The following is a 21090-nucleotide window of genomic DNA, read 5'->3' as shown; positions in this document are numbered from 1 at the left end:
TTTAGGTCTCATTATGACAACTATTTTATACACAATTAAGCTGAAATGTCAAACTAAAGTAAGATTTATATCCGATACGTGAAGTATACACCCCCGTGAACCTATGTAGAATTTGTCAAAGACGTTTAGGTCTCATTATGACAACTATTTTATACACAATTAAGCTGAAATGTCAAACTAAAGTAAGATTTATATCCGATACGTGAAGTATACACCCCCGTGAAGCTATGTAGAATTTGTCAAAGACGTTTAGGTCTCATTATGACAACTATTTTATACACAATTAAGCTGAAATGTCAAACTAAAGTAAGATTTATACCCGATACGTGAAGTATACACACCCGTGAACCTATGTAGAATTTGTCAAAGACGTTTAGGTCTCATTATGACAACTATTTTATACACAATTAAGCTGAAATGTCAAAACTAAAGTAAGATTTATATCCGATACGTGAAGTATACACCCCCGTGAAGCTATGTAGAATTTGTCAAAGACGTTTAGGTCTCATTATGACAACTATTTTTATACACAATTAAGCTGAAATGTCAAACTAAAGTAAGATTTATACCCGATACGTGAAGTATACACCCCCGTGAAGCTATGTAGAATTTGTCAAAGACGTTTAGGTCTCATTATGACAACTATTTTATACACAATTAAGCTGAAATGTCAAACTAAAGTAAGATTTATATCCGATACGTGAAGTATACACACCCGTGAAGCTATGTAGAATTTGTCAAAGACGTTTAGGTCTCATTATGACAACTATTTTTATACACAATTAAGCTGAAATGTCAAACTAAAGTAAGATTTATACCCGATACGTGAAGTATACACCCCCGTGAAGCTATGTAGAGTTTGTCAAAGACGTTTAGGTCTCATTATGACAACTATTTTATACACAATTAAGCTGAAATGTCAAACTAAAGTAAGATTTATACCCGATACGTGAAGTATACACCCCCGTGAAGCTATGTAGAGTTTGTCAAAGACGTTTAGGTCTCATTATGACAACTATTTTATACACAATTAAGCTGAAATGTCAAACTAAAGTAAGATTTATATCCGATACGTGAAGTATACACCCCCGTGAACCTCTGTAGAGTTTGTCAAAGACGTTTAGGTCTCATTTTGACAACTATTTTATACACGATTAAGCTGAAATGTCAAACTAAAGTAAGATTTCTACCCAATACGTGAAGTATACGTGAACCTCTGTAGAGTTTGTCAAAGACGTTTAGGTCTCATTTTGACAACTATTTTATACACGATTAAGCTGAAATGTCAAACTAAAGTAAGATTTCTACCCGATACGTGAAGTATACACACCCGTGAACCTATGTAGAATTTGTCAAAGACGTTTAGGTCTCATTATGACAACTATTTTATACACAATTAAACTGAAATGTCAAACTAAAGTAAGACTTATACCCGATACGTGAAGTATACACCCCCGTGAAGCTATGTAGAGTTTGTCAAAGACGTTTAGGTCTCATTTTGACAACTATTTTATACACAATTAAACTGAAATGTCAAACTAAAGTAAGACTTTATACCCGATACGTGAAGTATACACCCCCGTGAACCTATGTAGAGTTTGTCAAAGACGTTTAGGTCTCATTTTGACAACTATTTTATACACAATTAAGCTGAAATGTCAAACTAAAGTAAGATTTATACCCGATACGTGAAGTATACACCCCCGTGAAGCTATGTAGAGTTTGTCAAAGAGGTTTAGGTCTCATTATGACAACTATTTTATACACAATTAAACTGAAATGTCAAACTAAAGTAAGATTTATACCCGATACGTGAAGTATACACCCCCGTGAAGCTATGTAGAGTTTGTCAAAGACGTTTAGGTCTCATTATGACAACTATTTTATACACGATTAAGCTGAAATGTCAAACTAAAGTAAGATTTATACCCGATACGTGAAGTATACACCCCCGTGAACCTATGTAGAGTTTGTCAAAGACGTTTAGGTCTCATTTTGACAACTATTTTATACACAATTAAACTGAAATGTCAAACTAAAGTAAGACTTATACCCGATACGTGAAGTATACACCCCCGTGAACCTATGTAGAGTTTGTCAAAGACGTTTAGGTCTCATTTTGACAACTATTTTATACACAATTAAGCTGAAATGTCAAACTAAAGTAAGATTTATACCCGATACGTGAAGTATACACCCCCGTGAAGCTATGTAGAATTTGTCAAAGACGTTTAGGTCTCATTATGACAACTATTTTATACACAATTAAGCTGAAATGTCAAACTAAAGTAAGATTTCTACCCGATACGTGAAGTATACACCCCCGTGAAGCTATGTAGAATTTGTCAAAGACGTTTAGGTCTCATTATGACAACTATTTTATACACAATTAAACTGAAATGTCAAACTAAAGTAAGACTTATACCCGATACGTGAAGTATACACCCCCGTGAACCTATGTAGAGTTTGTCAAAGACGTTTAGGTCTCATTTTGACAACTATTTTATACACGCGATTAAGCTGAAATGTCAAACTAAAGTAAGATTTATACCCGATACGTAAAGTATACACACCCGTGAACCTATGTAGAGTTTGTCAAAGACGTTTAGGTCTCATTATGACAACTATTTTATACACGATTAAGCTGAAATGTCAAACTAAAGTAAGATTTATACCCGATACGTGAAGTATACACCCCCGTGAACCTATGTAGAGTTTGTCAAAGACGTTTAGGTCTCATTTTGACAACTATTTTATACACGATTAAGCTGAAATGTCAAACTAAAGTAAGATTTATACCGATACGTGAAGTATACACCCCCGACCCCCGTGAAGATACACCGATGCTGAAATGTCCTAAAGTTCCCGATACGTGAAGTATACACCCCGTGAAGCTATGTAGAGTTTGTCAAAGACGTTTAGGTCTCATTTTGACAACTATTTTATACACGATTAAGCTGAAATGTCAAACTAAAGTAAGATTTATACCCGATACGTGAAGTATACACCCCCGTGAACCTATGTAGAGTTTGTCAAAGACATTTAGGTCTCATTATGACAACTATTTTATACACGATTAAGCTGAATGTCAAACTAAAGTAAGATTTATACCCGATACGTGAAGTATACACCCCCGTGAACCTATGTAGAGTTTGTCAAAGACGTTTAGGTCTCATTTTGACAACTATTTTATACACGATTAAGCTGAAATGTCAAACTAAAGTAAGATTTATACCCGATACGTGAAGTATACACCCCCGTGAAGCTATGTAGAGTTTGTCAAAGACGTTTAGGTCTCATTATGACAAACTATTATATACACAATTAAGGTGAAATGTCAAACTAAAGTAAGATTTATACCCGATACGTGAAGTATACACCCCCGTGAAGCTATGTAGAGTTTGTCAAAGACATTTAGGTCTCATTATGACAATTATTTTATACACCATTAAGCTGAAATCTCAAACTGAAGTAGATTTATATCCGATACGTGTCACAAATATGTAAACAAATCACTTCTAACTTTTATAGCACTCGTAAAGAAACACTTAAGTAACTAACAACCATTAAAACCCGTTAAGGAAACTAAACATAACTAAAAAAAGCACGAAATAACAACAGGACAACAGGTGGGCGGCCGCGGGACAACTGATTCGAGCCGAACAGCTGGTGGCGGAGTGGAATGTGGGTCAGCTGGTTTGAGGTTATACATCCATCCACCAATCACAACGCGGTATAACCTCACCACCTGGTTATATTGACTCTTGGCTGAACCGCTAGCTTGCTAGGCAATGTCTAGTGCATTGACTGTTGTATAAGTTTCTCAGCGTGGTTACAGTAGATCTATACAGATATTGGCTGTATTACAATTGTTTTTATCAATGACCTATTAACACCCTATACAAAAAAGCGTGGTTGTGATTTACAAGAGAAAGGTTCATGGATGATGAACATTCGTTACAAATTTAAATGGACGGTAGTTTCCTGAACTTTCACGGTTACCCAAAACCACGACGATTGCCCGACATTTTTCTTCTCAGAGGTAGTATAAAAAGTGGCCCTAACATCAAATTTGCAACGGCGCATTCGATCTTTAAATTGTCTAAATAACAATCTATAAAAATAAACATAGTCTTGTTATAAACATAGTTGTTTGCTATATTGAAATATTCAGCAACTCTTTCAAATTTGATCTAGACACAAAACGTCCCTTGAGATCAACCACCGCTTGTGGAGGTGTGACGTCATTTATTGCAGTGACAACGCCTGGACTTCATTTTCTCCTGTCTGGACTTTAAGCTGTTGTCAGGTACTACTGTATAGTTTTATATTTTTTAATGGCAGTCTATTGCCGCACGTTGTAGATTTTAAGTACTTATATGCATGAATTGTCTTGCACTTGACGACAAATTGAAGATTTCAACCATCGAAACTTAGTGCCATATATTTTGAAACGAATAACGGTGAAAAATGACTGTAATCCTACTATCCTTTCAAACCCGTATAGTTAATAGGCAAGTACAAATCAGTTATTAATAACTTTATGGAGATGTAAACCAATTTTCAGACTGAAGATCACAATAAACCCTTGTCCATTTTAAATTCCTTTACAAATTTCAAACAAATCACAGCAAACTTAATAAGAGCGGTGTTTGCCTAGTAGGTAAAGATAAGATATTATGGAAGAAATTGTAGCGCATTTTCAATGTTTTTTAAAATATAACGAACAAAGTTCCTATTTACAAAAAATAATTCAGCAATTCTTGGGATCACGAAACTTGAAATAGGACGTGTATTTAATGACTGGAAGAGGTATTAACATATGCTAAGAATATGTTTGACCTTTCTTGAGCGAGCAATAGAGTAAATGAATTTGTTTATAATTTTTCTTAGACCAGTCTCAAAACTATCAAAACAAGGTCCAATACAATACACTCTAGCCATCGGCAAGGAGGCATTGAATTTATTGTTGCCTTTCTGATTGAGTTGCCTTTTTAGAGATAAGTTCATACAGATGGTATAACCTGGAAAATCTATGCCGATCATGTGTACTCCAATGTCGAGTAATCTTTAAAACATTGTCTTCTCATACTTTAATAATATAAATAAATAATATACATAAATTTTACCTATTTAGTATCATTTTAATTTAATTCCATCGCCTTGGACTCTGGAGAGGCTGTGTTAATCACAAATAACTAAGCCTAGTTATACTAGATAAATAAAGTCAATGTACAATATAGGTAAGAGAATGGTTCAAATTCAGGGCTTACTACTGTCGTTACTCTGCCACAATCTTGACGAGTTACTCCTTTCTACAGAGACAAATGTGAGTAATGTCAAGGCATGGATTTAACCCATTGTGACATTAGAGATAGATTATGGCGAGTATCAGTTCTAACTATATCGAATTGTTACACTCGATCACATACCTGTTCACGCTGGCATAAATGTAATCAACCGTTGGGAACCTGGGGAACGAATTTTACTGATTCCAAAACTCAAGTTGGCAATTGTTTACAGGCCAAAGCATTTCACTCTGTTAACGAGTTGGCTGGAAGCCGTTGGGACGGTTATAATCCCCTCTCAATTACTCTCTAATTCACCCAACATTGATCTCAATATAAACGTGGTTCCAGTGACCGAAGGATGCAGTTCGCTTACGATCTGAACTGAGTTAAAGCAGATTTGATGATTAAGATGGAACGCACATTGTTAAGAATTGTAGTAATTAGGCTTTATACCTTATACTTACATAAAACAATATCCCTCAATAAGGGTTTGATATTTACAGTATTGATACTCATTCAAAACTAACAATAATTAGCGTTTGTCTGATGTAATATTAGCGGAACATGACTCCAGGACACCGCTAGCGCCGCACTGCACGTGTAACCCTGCTGATGAAAAGTACAACCTCCCTCGATTCTAAAATATATTTCTGATAGAAAGCACATCGTTTGTTTCCGGGTGGTCATGTTTCTTTCCTAAGAGATTGATCTATTGATACATCGGTGTTTAAACCGCTTTCTTTTTGCTGCATCATCATTGAACCCTGGTTTTGGTAAATACAGTTCCCATAAACCCAACACATCTTTGTGTAAATTATTCGGAAAACTGCATTAAATCACTTGTGATGTAACCTCTTTGGGTGTCATGTGATAGAGGTACGATGCCTCTCTCTAGAAGAAAGTATTGTCAACTTTGGCACTCCCGAAAAAGAAACAAAAATGAACAAAATCGTAAAAACATTAATAGACGTAAATAATGAAAGGTAAAACTGCCAGATAACCGGTCAACGAGGAAATAAAATCGTTGTTTGTTTGCCTCAGTCGTGTGTAATTGTTATTGCATGACGACACTCACACGGCTGTGGAGATGTTCCCATGGAAATAACGTGCCAAGTTTATTTGCCAATTTGCATGAGAGCGCTGTTACGAGAGGTTGTCGTTTGTCGTTTTGTGCAAACATGTTTTATGATAATAGCCTTAAACATGTCATGTTCTGCAAAATATACTTAATATGCCACGCGGCAGTTTACTGCATATCTCGTAGTAGGATATATTTAATAAAATTTACTTTGTTCTGTAAATGCCTTTGTCGTGAGAATAAATAAATAAATATGAGATGTTTGTGCCTGACAACACATCGCATTCCGACGTAGCCTACTGATTGCTTTAAGACCATATATTGATTTGTAGTTGTTGTTAATTGTCGTCATGTTTAAAACAATGAAAGAGGCGATATAATATATTATAATATAAAGTACTTTTTTATCGAGATACGTAGCATGTGGTTTAGCGACGGTTGAGTAAATATTCAAATTGGCACGGAAGTTAAGTTATAGAATTTTGATGAAGTAAGTACAAATATTAGTCCAATTAAAAATAATCAATTTTAAAAAGCACCAGCCGACGTAGACCAACATTTTCAAAAATAAAAATTTCATCTTTAAGTTTTTAATGTAAAATTTATTTATATTGATTAAGTAAAATTTAATTTCAACTCCATTGACTTTGAGTTTGGTATACAGTATACTGCATAACTAAACCCAATTATCTTTACGTAAAATAATGCAAGATATCTAAACTTTGAAATTCTCTTCATTTCTTCAGCACATTTTAAAGAATAACACTTTTACTCTTTCTTTCGAGCGTAACGCACGCTCAGTCCCCGCTGTAACACACTATTCGAGTTGTGCTTGTCCCCGAATCTCGCCCTTATCGTGCGATGTCGATGGTGTTGTTGCCACGTCTCAGTAAGGTGTATGCAAGGTCTTGCGCAGGACGATGGGGACGCGGTCGTGTCTCGATAACATCGGGTGACGGTCAGCAATCGTGAAAGCTTTGCCGGATTGAATTCAGAATCGTGCGTATTGCCGCCGTATAATTATTGTATCCAGGTTTGCAATAACTCACGAACACCTGCACTTAGTACTGTGGCCGGGGCGTGATAGGTTGGGCTCTCACGTACCGTACTCTCCACACCGCCCTTCCCACTGGCGGGAGGTATGTGTACTGTGTGCAACAGGAAGGGAGTGTCGCAAGGATTTGTGTTTTTACCTAGCGATTATCATGTTTCCTCACATTTCCGTGACACTTATTAATATTTAGAGAGGTAGGTTTGTGATGGGATTAACAGGTAGGCTATACGGAGTGCCCCAAGGTTCCACCTTTGGACCGGTACTCTTTTTTAACCATATTTTTGACTATCGTAAAAACCCGATCGACGAGACGTATTTTATACCGACTCTGATAAAACAAAGATGTTTAGATTTATGTAGTAGTTAAAAAGTGAAATGAAATTAAAAATGTCTTTAATATAGAGGCGGAGTTCGAACTTACAAGTCTTCACTGCCATTTAACCACTAAAAGAATGCTCAGAGGCATGTATAAAAATAATTTTTCTAAATTTTTATTTATATATATAATTAATAAAGGGTAAGTGTGCCTCCAATGTAAGTTTTTAAGAAAATGACGCGATATTTTAGAGGTAATTAAATATGACAGAGTAATGTTGTATTTGCATACAAATATATGTGTTGAAAGAAGGAAATATTGAAAACTAGAAAGTTAAAATCAGTGTTTAATCCAGAAACAAGTACTTATGCACAGTAATTCAGACATGTTTATTTAAAAACACTAGGAGGCTTGTCATTGCATATTTTAAAACACGACTTACAAACACATACACGCTAAAAGAGACACCTTCGAAATAAATCATTAGAAAACATACCTTTGAAAAATATATAGGAATCTCTTAAAAAATCATTCTTGTAATGCACAAAAAATGCCGTACTGTAAAACGCACGAAGGGAGAAGACTAGAATGTTTGAAAGATAAACGCACTGAAATGTCTTTGTCGGAAAACAATGGGTGAGGTAACGTCCTGAGAGGAAGGGAAAGCCATTATTCTCCGCTAATCATACTCCCACACGGGGATAAGATGGGAAAACTTTCTAAAGTATCTTCCAGGTGGGAATTGTCCCAGAGGGGCCTGGTACCATCACCATTTAATTAATTACTTAATTAAATCGTATTCAACGGAGAGATTATCTTGAAATCCTACTGGAGAAGTAAACAGGAACTGCACGAGAATATGACAAAAGGAAAAGGTTTTTAAACAGTGGTTTTAACTCAAACGCTCTACATTTACATGGGTAATTCTATTTTAACAAGAAAATTTAAGGAAAGAGTCCGTAAAATATGAGGTGGAGAGAGTACCGAAAAAGTACATAATTTAAGGCACAATTTGAACCTTTTGCCTCTAACTCAGGAGTCTTAACTATGTCCATCGTCGACTCTTATCCATAAATTTTCACTAAGACTGAATGGACGTCTAATAAAAAAACATTCCACTCGTCAACATTGGGTGGAGAATTCCAATCTGATTATAAAACCATAAAAATTGCTTCGTAACAGTCGGCCTCTAGGAGCAGCGGGCAGTCTATATAAGGACAGTAACTAACCAGTGGTGCTGGCGATCAAAGACAGGTGCGGCGGAAGAGATTCCAGGCCACCGTCACAGGAACAGGAAGTGGCTTAGCGTGTACGGTAGCCTCTGCTCGCTTCGCTCACCTACAAACCGCACAATCGATTGGCCAGTTATTGCGATTCGTACAGTGACCACAGTGGCTTCCACTAGACCTATAAAAGGTGATCAAACTTTCATCGTGGATGAAACATTATCAAGATGGGAAGTCTATCGGTCAGGATTCGTTTACAAAACTGTTTCCGTGTACGTAGCAGAGTCGTTATTCAATAAAGATTAAGCCCACATCTAAAGCACTTGTCAAACGCGAATGAGTGAAGGAAATAAAGTAACTTAACGGGTTTGGTGTGGGATCGTAATCCGGGATTGTCCTCGCTCGAGCTGTAACGTGAGAACACAAGACCTGCACGGCTACAAGTGGAGGCGCCATTGCGGTTTGTCAAATCCTAACTACCAAATATAATGACAGGGTTTTCAAACTTTTCAATAAAAATAATATTACTATTTTACAAAATAAACTTAAGGACGTTTTAGAAGCCACATAAAACCTATTGGGATTACATTTAAGGGCGAAAATAAAACTTGTTTCATAATAAGAATTTTCTAAACATTTGAAATTAATTTTAATAAGTTATTGTAATATCAACAACGTAATCACACCAACTTTTCAACTCAGTGATTTCAACGAGTTTATGGTAAGCAATTGGTATTGTTTATATTTGAACTAACAGACCAATAGTTGACTAAATAATCCTCGGTTTAGTGCCCGATGTGACTAATAATCAAAATAATCGAAATTACAGGTACCACAATGTTGCGTTTCTTTATTACGACTTTGTGATAGCAACAATCTAAAATTTCACTGGGGGTGTTTCAAGTAGAGAGCTAGACATGACTTGGCTGAAGAATCGGTGAATCACATTTAGTGACCGGTTTGGTGCTGTTTTCAACTTAGAAATGGAGAAACATTTATATGTATTATAATGTTTGTAAATACTAAAGACATTTGAAATATTTACAGTGTTGTTAGATAAACTGATCTTACGAAAATATACAAGAGCCCAACAACAATGTAGGTCAGCTGTGAGCAACAACGCGTCGTGCACAACAAACACAAAACTCTTTCTATAGACAGACTTCATTAAATAATTCCAGCCCAATGTAATTACGTCATCGTGACCTACTGAGCGGACTGATCGCTTTCAGCTGTGACTACTACTAGTGTAATTTGTAATATACTGTACAGTGTTTTTAGATAAACTGATCTTACGAAAATATACAAGAGCCCAACAACAATGTAGGTTAGCTGTGAGCAACAACGCATCGTGCACAACAAACACAAAACTCATTCTATGGACAGACTTCATTAAATAATTCCAGCCCAATGTAATGTAACCCCAGGCGGACATCGCTTTGTGGGCTACTCTGACCTACTGTAATTTGTAATATTTACAGTGTTGTTAGATAGACTGATCTTACGAAAATATACAAGAGCCCAACAACAATGTAGGTCAGCTGTGAGCAACAACGCGCCGTGCACAACAAACACAAAACTCTTTCTATAGACAGACTTCATTAAATAATTCCAGCCCAATGTAACCCCAGGCGGACATCGCTTTGTGGCAACTCTGACCCACTGTAATTTGAAGCCAGTACAGCTACACACGATCCTCTGCGAAAATCGGCGTTTTTTTCAGCCAACCAGTCGAAAAATGGTTACATACAATATACTGTAAAACCACCTTTATATACAATATACATTTTATTCTACAGTATGAATGAGTGAGTAAAACATATTTTTTATTTCCAAATTCATTAACGGAAGAAAATTGGCAACATATACCTATTGGTTTCTATTGTACAAAACAACTGAACCTAACTATACGAGCGTTCATCATGCAAAACCTGACATTTGAAATAAAAAAACAAAACGTAATTACAAAGATTGGAAGAAATTAAAATAAAAACTGATAGGCGTTTTACGGTAGTAAGCCTACACAGGCTGTACAGCGAGTGCGTAGACTTGAGTTATCTTTTATACATCGTGCCTTGCACGGTACCTAATAACACAGTTTACAGATATTTTAAAAAGCAATTTAACAATAAAAATTATGTTACGTTTAAAGAATAAATATGACGATAAATCTATGATTTGATTAGAATATGGACTATATTGACATTTAGACGGAAAAAGCAATATAACATTTACTATCAGCTTGGAGTAGGTGAGGTGAAGAGGCAGGGCCAGGCCCAGTGATGCGCTGTGACCACGCAAATATTTGTAGGTTAAACATGAAGAAGGAAACGTGTTGAGTGCATGATTTGAGTGTTCATGAAAGATTTCGAAAAAGAATATGAGAAATATAAAGGATTTGAACTTAAAACAGATTTACTTAAATTAAGAATCGAAATTCCCACAGTTTTGGATGTACTCAATACTGTAACTATGTAACAAAAAAATGGATAAATATTTTAATAAATGTTTATCAACAGGTCTTTAACGGATAGTTGGCGAGTTAAAATATATACTTCCCACTAACTAAAAAAATAGACGGTTAACAAATGTTCTTTTTGAAATCAAGTTTTGAAAATTGTCTCTCGAAGTGTCGCCAATGATTTAAGTGCAGTGCTGAAAGCCTCTTTACATGTGGCATTCCCATATATTAGCAAAGACTGTACACGGGCGGTCCTACGCGTATTTATTGAGTAGGTTTACGTAAGAAAATGTTCAACAGTATTGTTATTGTTAAGTTATATTTGTATGTTACTTTATTTTTATCGTATGTTTTTAGCAATTCAAAAATCTCGAGCAAAGGATTATTTGGATTAATGACAGCCAGATTTGATTTGCCTTGTTAAAATGTCATTTTAAAACATATTTATTGTTTTGTAAGTTAACAGCATTTTGCAATCTTTACTATAATATAGTTAAGAGTAACATCAAAGACTACAAGAAAGGAATATGAAACATTTATATCCAAAATCTAATATTGCGAAGTAACGTCAGGTATGGAACCCATTAATTTGGACGCAGCAACAAAATATGGTTGTTGCAGGCTGAGCTCCTTAGGCATGAAGTTCAGAAAGCAAGCTATATTCATGTAGATGTCAAGAACATTACTAAAAACTACAGTAGAATTCGTACATGAAATAGTCGATATTTCCTCGATAATATTGCGGTGTTAGCTTCGCTGAAAGTAAACTAAGTAGAAATGTTCATTCATACAATTACGATAAGTAAGTTAGTAAATATGGGCATAACTCCCAACATGAAATCGGTCCCGCAATTTTTCGTGTAATAAGGACAGAATCAGCAACTATATCAGCTGGAATGTTCGGACATCACGCACCTCTAAACAGCACAGTTTATTGTCTCCCCACATGCGACATCAGGCACAACAAGGTTCGGTGCATATGGTACAGGGTGGATTATGTATATAATATTCTTCTCTATGGTCACAACGGTGTATCGAAGTGCCCGACAGAACCTAGCTGTCTCCCCACATGCGACATCAGGCACAACAAGGTTCGGTGCATATGGTACAGGGTGGATTATGTATATAATATTCTTCTCTATGGTCACAACGGTGTATCGAAGTGCCCGACAGAACCTAGCTGTCTCCAGTCGACACGCGACAATCAACACAACAAGGTTCGGTGCATATGGTACAGGGTGGATTATGTATATAATATTCTTTCTCTATGGTCACAACGTGTGTATCGAAGTGCCCGACAGAACCTAGCTGTCTCCCCACACATGCACATCAGGCCACAACAAGGTTCGGTGCATATGGTACAGGGTGGATTATGTATATAATATACTTCTTCTATGGCCAATCGGTGTATCGAAGTGCCCGACAGAACCTAGCTGTATCTCTCCACACAAGCGACATAGCTGCACACAACAAGGTTCGGTGGATAATATGGTACAGAGGTGGATTATGTATATAATATTCTTCTCTATGGTCACAACGGTGTATCGAAGTGCCGACAGAACCTAGCTGTCTCCCCACATGCGACAAATCAGGCACAACAAGGTTCGGTGCATATGGTACAGGGTGGATTATGTATATAATATTCTTCTCTATGGTCACAACGGTGTATCGAAGTGCCCGACAGAACCTAGCTGTCTCCCACATGCGACATCAGGCACAACAAGGTTCGGTGCATTATGGTACAGGGTGGATTATGTATATAATATTCTTCTCTATGGTCACAACGGTGTATCGAAGTGCCCGACAGAACCTAGCTGTCTCTCCACACGCGACATCAGGCACAACAAAGGGTCGGTGCATATGGTACAGGGTGGATTATGTATATAATATTCTTCTCTATGGTCACAACGGTGTATCGAAGTGCCCGACAGAACCTAGCTGTCTCCCCACATGCGACATCAGGCACAACAAGGTTCGGTGTGCATATGGTACAGGGTGGATTTATGTATATAATATTCTTCTCTATGGTCACAACGGTGTAGTCGAAGTGCCCCGACAGAACCTAGCTGTCTCCCCACATGCGACATCAGGCACAACAAGGTTCGGTGCATATGGTACAGGGTGGATTATGTATATAATATTCTTCTCTATGGTCACAACGGTGTATCGAAGTGCCCGACAGAACCTAGCTGTCTCCCCACATGCGACATCAGGCACTAACAAGGTTCGGTGCATATGGTACAGGTGGATTATGTATATAAATATTCTTCTCTATGGTCACAACGACTGTGTATCGAAGTGCCCGACAGAACTAGCTGTCTCTCCACACGCGACATCAGGCACAACAAGGTTCGGTGCATATGGTACAGGGTGGATTATGTATATAATATTCTTCTCGTACTATGGTCACAACGGTGTATCGAAGTGCCCGACAGAACCTAGCTGTCTCTCCACACGCGACATCAAGAGCACAACAAGGTTCGGTGCATATGGTACAGGGTGGATTATGTATATAATATTCTTCTCTATGGTCACAACGGTGTATCGAAGTGCCCGACAGAACCTAGCTGTCTCCCCACATGCGACATCAGGCACAACAAGGTTCGGTGCATATGGTACAGGGTGGATTATGTATATAATATTCTTCTCTATGGTCACAACGGTGTATCGAAGTGCCCGACAGAACCTAGCTGTCTCCCCACATGCGACATCAGGCACAACAAGGTTCGGTGCATATGGTACAGGGTGGATTATGTATATAATATTCTTCTCTATGGTCACAACGGTGTATCGAAGTGCCCGACAGAACCTAGCTGTCTCCCCACACGCGACATCAGGCACAACAAGGTTCGGTGCATATGGTACAGGGTGGATTATGTATATAATATTCTTCTCTATGGTCACAACGGTGTATCGAAGTGCCCGACAGAACCTAGCTGTCTCCCCACACGCGACATCAGGCACAACAAGGTTCGGTGCATATGGTACAGGGTGGATTATGTATATAATATTCTTCTCTATGGTCACAACGGTGTATCGAAGTGCCCGACAGAACCTAGCTGTCTCCCCACATGCGACATCAGGCACAACAAGGTTCGGTGCATATGGTACAGGGTGGATTATGTATATAATATTCTTCTCTATGGTCACAACGGTGTATCGAAGTGCCCGACAGAACCTAGCAAAAGTTCAAAGTTCAAAGGACACCTTTCCTGTCCTTTAACCATTTATGCCAAAATGAACAAAGTTCTTCCTCGGACTATAAGGAACTTGTGCATCAAGTTTCAAGTCTCTAGGACCTTTCTATCAAGAATTAGAGCACAGACAGACAGACAATGACGGTTTTAAGAAGGACGAATCGGGAGATTAATGTGGAAGGATTGTATGAGGTATAAGGAGAACGAGAGTAGGAACACGGGGTGTAAAAGGATAATAGAAGGAGGAAAAGGTAATGTTATCGGTATCGTATAAGCAAACGAGAAAATATGGAACTTTATGAAAAGTCAAAATTTTTACTGATGGCAAATAGGCAAAATAACACGGTGGTAAAGCAATCTATTTTTACATAACGTTCGGTTCCGTTGACTGATCTTGCTTAATTTAAGCATGTATATTTATGTACTTATATTTTAATCGTTCAAAAAGCAACTACCTTAGAACCTAAGTAAACACTGAAACCCACCCAGCTTTAGTGGCGACGTGAAAGCAACAAGAAGAGAGAAGCGAGACGACCTAGAAAGGTCCCATTGTTCTTATCATAATAGCTTTCGCCGCAGTGTTAACATTCACCAGCCACATCCCCTAGGTGAGCCACAACATCCCGTGGCAATCACGATCCTCTAGTAGGCGACCTACTGCGGTGTGGTCTGAAGATGACACAGTACCATATATCCGGACCGACTAATCGTTCAGAACTAACGGCGAGGAGACGAAGCGTATTGTCATACGCCCAAACGCATCCGCAGGGTCCGACATTTCGCAAGTGCTACTGCGGCCTTCTTCAGTGCTCAATGCCAACGGTGGGCCGACAGCGCTGTTGGACAACACTGCTTATTCAGAGATGACACGATTTTGTCACCTCCACAACCCACAGTCCGCCTTGTGGCGACGTGTGGCTAGGCGGTGAAGGTGTACACGGACTCGCACAACAACACGAGTGATTGGTATAGTTCTTGTTGTGCGATTGTCGCCACAGTCCACACGGATAGCTGCAACGACCGGTTCATTATATAAACTCATCACACTTCTTGTGTTGGCCATTCTCAAGAAAAGACACAATTATATACTTTCACAATACTGGTACAAAAACCTGTTTTCCTTTCTAACCGCTCTTGATGATAATAATTTTTCCTTGTCCTTGTTTTAAATCATAAATAAAACAGTACCCAGCCATGATAGTTACAATTAATTTTGGTTTTACATTTTAAAAATAAGTAACCTTCAACTTAATATGTTAATATATGAATAACATGTTGGCATACATGTTCAAAAACAAAATTCACATCCACTATGAGGGTGTGTGTACTTCTCCACCACAGACTAGGTAGTCTTCAACTATAATGTGTGTTCCAAACATATTTATCTTGTCTTAAAACTGTGTAACAATTTAACTGTGTGTAAACCTTTCCTGTAACTATAAGAAATAATTGCCATACAGTCTGGTTTTCTAAGTAAACTAATATAATAGTATGCAAATTAATTTTCTAAACATGGCTAGAGTACTTGTAGCACAGTAAACAAAGGCTGTACGTTTAGCGATTCTTATTTATTTTAACTTGATTTAGCTACGCTACAAATTACTGACTCTTTTAAATCGTAGAACCATAATTATTCCACTAGAAATACACAGTAGCATGTCTCTAGCACTAGAAAAAACATCACAATCCACTTTTGTTTTCTTCTCTCGTTGAATTTAAGTGACTTTTTAAATGAAGAAAAGACCGGACAGTAAATCAACTACGTTTCAAAGGTCACATTGATGAACAATCTAGTCGTACTTTGTAATGTTCCACATGGTCGATAGTGACACGAACAAGATTACAGTTGTACGTGTAACGGTACAAACCATGGTATTTCCACTTACCCCTGAGTGGAGCAGGTTTGGTGGACGGCGCAATGATGAAACAATCTAATCGTACTTTGTAATGTTCCACATCGCCGATAGAGACACGAACAAGATTACAGTTGTACGTGTAACGGTACAAACCATGGTATTTCCACTTACCCCTGAGTGGAGCAGGTTTGGTGGACGGCGCAATGATGAACAATCTAATCGTACTTTGTAATGTTCCACATCGCCGATAGAGACACGAACAAGATTACAGTTGTACGTGTAACGGTACAAACCATGGTATTTCCACTTACCCCTGAGTGGAGCAGGTTTGGTGGACGGCGCAGTGATGAACAATCTAATCGTACTTTGTAATGTTCCACATCGCCGATAGAGACACGAACAAGATTACAGTTGTACGTGTAACGGTACAAACCATGGTATTTCCACTTACCCCTGAGTGGAGCAGGTTTGGTGGACGGCGCAATGATGAACAATCTAATCGTACTTTGTAATGTTCCACATGGTCGATAGTGACACGAACAAGATTACAGTTGTACGTGTAACGGTACAAACCATGGTATTTCCACTTACCCCTGAGTGGAGCAGGTTTGGTGGACGGCGCAGTGATGAACAATCTAGTCGTACTTTGTAATGTTCCACATGGTCGATAGTGACACGAACAAGATTACAGTTGTACGTGTAACGGTACAAACCATGGTATTTCCACTTACCCCTGAGTGGAGCAGGTTTGGTGGACGGCGCAGTGATGAACAATCTAGTCGTACTTTGTAATGTTCCACATGGTCGATAGTGACACGAACAAGATTACAGTTGTACGTGTAACGGTACAAACCATGGTATTTCCACTTACCCCTGAGTGGAGCAGGTTTGGTGGACGGCGCAGTGATGAACAATCTAGTCGTACTTTGTAATGTTCCACATGGTCGATAGTGACACGAACAAGATTACAGTTGTACGTGTAACGGTACAAACCATGGTATTTCCACTTACCCCTGAGTGGAGCAGGTTTGGTGGACGGCGCAGTGATGAACAATCTAGTCGTACTTTGTAATGTTCCACATGGTCGATAGTGACACGAACAAGATTACAGTTGTACGTGTAACGGTACAAACCATGGTATTTCCACTTACCCCTGAGTGGAGCAGGTTTGGTGGACGGCGCAGTGATGAACAATCTAGTCGTACTTTGTAATGTTCCACATGGTCGATAGTGACACGAACAAGATTACAGTTGTACGTGTAACGGTACAAACCATGGTATTTCCACTTACCCCTGAGTGGAGCAGGTTTGGTGGACGGCGCAGTGATGAACAATCTAGTCGTACTTTGTAATGTTCCACATGGTCGATAGTGACACGAACAAGATTACAGTTGTACGTGTAACGGTACAAACCATGGTATTTCCACTTACCCCTGAGTGGAGCAGGTTTGGTGGACGGCGCAGTGATGAACAATCTAGTCGTACTTTGTAATGTTCCACATGGTCGATAGTGACACGAACAAGATTACAGTTGTACGTGTAACGGTACAAACCATGGTATTTCCACTTACCCCTGAGTGGAGCAGGTTTGGTGGACGGCGCAGTGATGAACAATCTAGTCGTACTTTGTAATGTTCCACATGGTCGATAGTGACACGAACAAGATTACAGTTGTACGTGTAACGGTACAAACCATGGTATTTCCACTTACCCCTGAGTGGAGCAGGTTTGGTGGACGGCGCAGTGATGAACAATCTAGTCGTACTTTGTAATGTTCCACATGGTCGATAGTGACACGAACAAGATTACAGTTGTACGTGTAACGGTACAAACCATGGTATTTCCACTTACCCCTGAGTGGAGCAGGTTTGGTGGACGGCGCAGTGATGAACAATCTAGTCGTACTTTGTAATGTTCCACATGGTCGATAGTGACACGAACAAGATTACAGTTGTACGTGTAACGGTACAAACCATGGTATTTCCACTTACCCCTGAGTGGAGCAGGTTTGGTGGACGGCGCAGTGATGAACAATCTAGTCGTACTTTGTAATGTTCCACATGGTCGATAGTGACACGAACAAGATTACAGTTGTACGTGTAACGGTACAAACCATGGTATTTCCACTTACCCCTGAGTGGAGCAGGTTTGGTGGACGGCGCAGTGATGAACAATCTAGTCGTACTTTGTAATGTTCCACATGGTCGATAGTGACACGAACAAGATTACAGTTGTACGTGTAACGGTACAAACCATGGTATTTCCACTTACCCCTGAGTGGAGCAGGTTTGGTGGACGGCGCAGTGATGAACAATCTAGTCGTACTTTGTAATGTTCCACATGGTCGATAGTGACACGAACAAGATTACAGTTGTACGTGTAACGGTACAAACCATGGTATTTCCACTTACCCCTGAGTGGAGCAGGTTTGGTGGACGGCGCAGTGATGAACAATCTAGTCGTACTTTGTAATGTTCCACATGGTCGATAGTGACACGAACAAGATTACAGTTGTACGTGTAACGGTACAAACCATGGTATTTCCACTTACCCCTGAGTGGAGCAGGTTTGGTGGACGGCGCAATGATGAACAATCTAGTCGTACTTTGTAATGTTCCACATGGTCGATAGTGACACGAACAAGATTACAGTTGTACGTGTAACGGTACAAACCATGGTATTTCCACTTACCCCTGAGTGGAGCAGGTTTGGTGGACGGCGCAGTGATGAACAATCTAGTCGTACTTTGTAATGTTCCACATGGTCGATAGTGACACGAACAAGATTACAGTTGTACGTGTAACGGTACAAACCATGGTATTTCCACTTACCCCTGAGTGGAGCAGGTTTGGTGGACGGCGCAATGAACAATCTAGTCGTACTTTGTAATGTTCCACATGGTCGATAGTGACACGAACAAGATTACAGTTGTACGTGTAACGGTACAAACCATGGTATTTCCACTTACCCCTGAGTGGAGCAGGTTTGGTGGACGGCGCAGTGATGAACAATCTAGTCGTACTTTGTAATGTTCTACATGGTCGATAGAGACACGAACAAGATTACAGTTGTACGTGTAACGGTACAAACCATGGTATTTCCACTTACCCCTGAGTGGAGCAGGTTTGGTGGACGGCGCAGTGATGAACAATCTAGTCGTACTTTGTAATGTTCCACATGGTCGATAGTGACACGAACAAGATTACAGTTGTACGTGTAACGGTACAAACCATGGTATTTCCACTTACCCCTGAGTGGAGCAGGTTTGGTGGACGGCGCAGTGATGAACAATCTAGTCGTACTTTGTAATGTTCCACATGGTCGATAGTGACACGAACAAGATTACAGTTGTACGTGTAACGGTACAAACCATGGTATTTCCACTTACCCCTGAGTGGAGCAGGTTTGGTGGACGGCGCAGTGATGAACAATCTAGTCGTACTTTGTAATGTTCCACATGGTCGATAGTGACACGAACAAGATTACAGTTGTACGTGTAACGGTACAAACCATGGTATTTCCACTTACCCCTGAGTGGAGCAGGTTTGGTGGACGGCGCAGTGATGAACAATCTAGTCGTACTTTGTAATGTTCCACATCGTCGATAGTGACACGAACAAGATTACAGTTGTACGTGTAACGGTACAAACCATGGTATTTCCACTTACCCCTGAGTGGAGCAGGTTTGGTGGACGGCGCAGTGATGGGACGTCTCTGGGTGCTCTTCCTTATCGGAGAGCTCTTCAGCTCGGCGACAACACCGCCGTTCTTTTCTGGAAAGTGAATACACGTAATAAGTCACTGTGTGTTACTTAGGCTTTCTGTCATTTGCAACAGGCTAAAATTGAATTTAACTTTAATCGTATCGCGTTATGTCATGCAGTACATCCACGAATGTACTCAGTCTATTTGTGATACTCTTTAATATTCGTGCGCTGTATACAGGAGCTAAAACAAAAATCACACAAACAACCACAACAAAAATAAGAAAATAGAAATACATTATTGAACAACTCGTACCTCTATTCGAATGAACAAGATTACACTTAATACTATATACGCTATTCATGAGTCACGACATACTTGAATATTTAAATGATAATGGACTCGTGCATCTGCCAATAAAGGCAAAAAGAACGCGAAAACCAACTTCTGGCTGAAAAGGTCCTGTAAAACCTTTAAAAATACGCAAACCTTGAACCAAATGGCCAAAACGTGTAGGATCGTTAAAGATAATTGCGTACAGTAAATCTGGTTTATTAATTCGCTGGCGACCAGTCTGCAGCGAGGCGAGAGATCAGCTGGTCGTATAATAGCGCACTGATAGCTGCGAGAAAGTCGCCATCTCTCCTAGCCGCGCTACCTCGCTCTCCAGGACTTGAACCATCACAGACCGACAACCTCAGATTACAAGTGATGTGAGGTTTCACCTACAAAGCAACGGCTTCTTGTCCGTATCTTGTACTATCCCGATGTCAGTATCTATAGCTCTCTAATCAAACAATATTTTCTATCGGAGCTTCCAGGACTTGAACCATCACAGACCGACAACCTCAGATTACAAGTGATGTGAGGTTTCACCTACAAAGCAACGGCTTCTTGTCCGTATCT

General features: G+C 39.1%; 1 protein-coding gene across 4 annotated transcripts in view; it reads right to left on the bottom strand.

The window, feature by feature from the left end:
- LOC124356546 overlaps nt 1-21090 on the bottom strand; it is a 290056-nt gene that overhangs the window by 36576 nt on the left and 232390 nt on the right. For all 4 annotated transcript variants that reach the window (XM_046807610.1, XM_046807611.1, XM_046807609.1 and 1 more), the window contains one exon: nt 20148-20252. In XM_046807610.1, coding sequence (XP_046663566.1) covers nt 20148-20252 — 105 coding nt within the window. The remainder of the gene's footprint in view (nt 1-20147; nt 20253-21090) is intronic.

Source organism: Homalodisca vitripennis, chromosome 3 (genome assembly GCF_021130785.1).
Source record: "Homalodisca vitripennis isolate AUS2020 chromosome 3, UT_GWSS_2.1, whole genome shotgun sequence".
NCBI classification, from domain to species: Eukaryota; Metazoa; Arthropoda; class Insecta; order Hemiptera; family Cicadellidae; genus Homalodisca; species Homalodisca vitripennis.
Note: the sequence above shows the minus strand (reverse complement) of the source record. Positions and strands in the feature narration are given on the sequence as shown.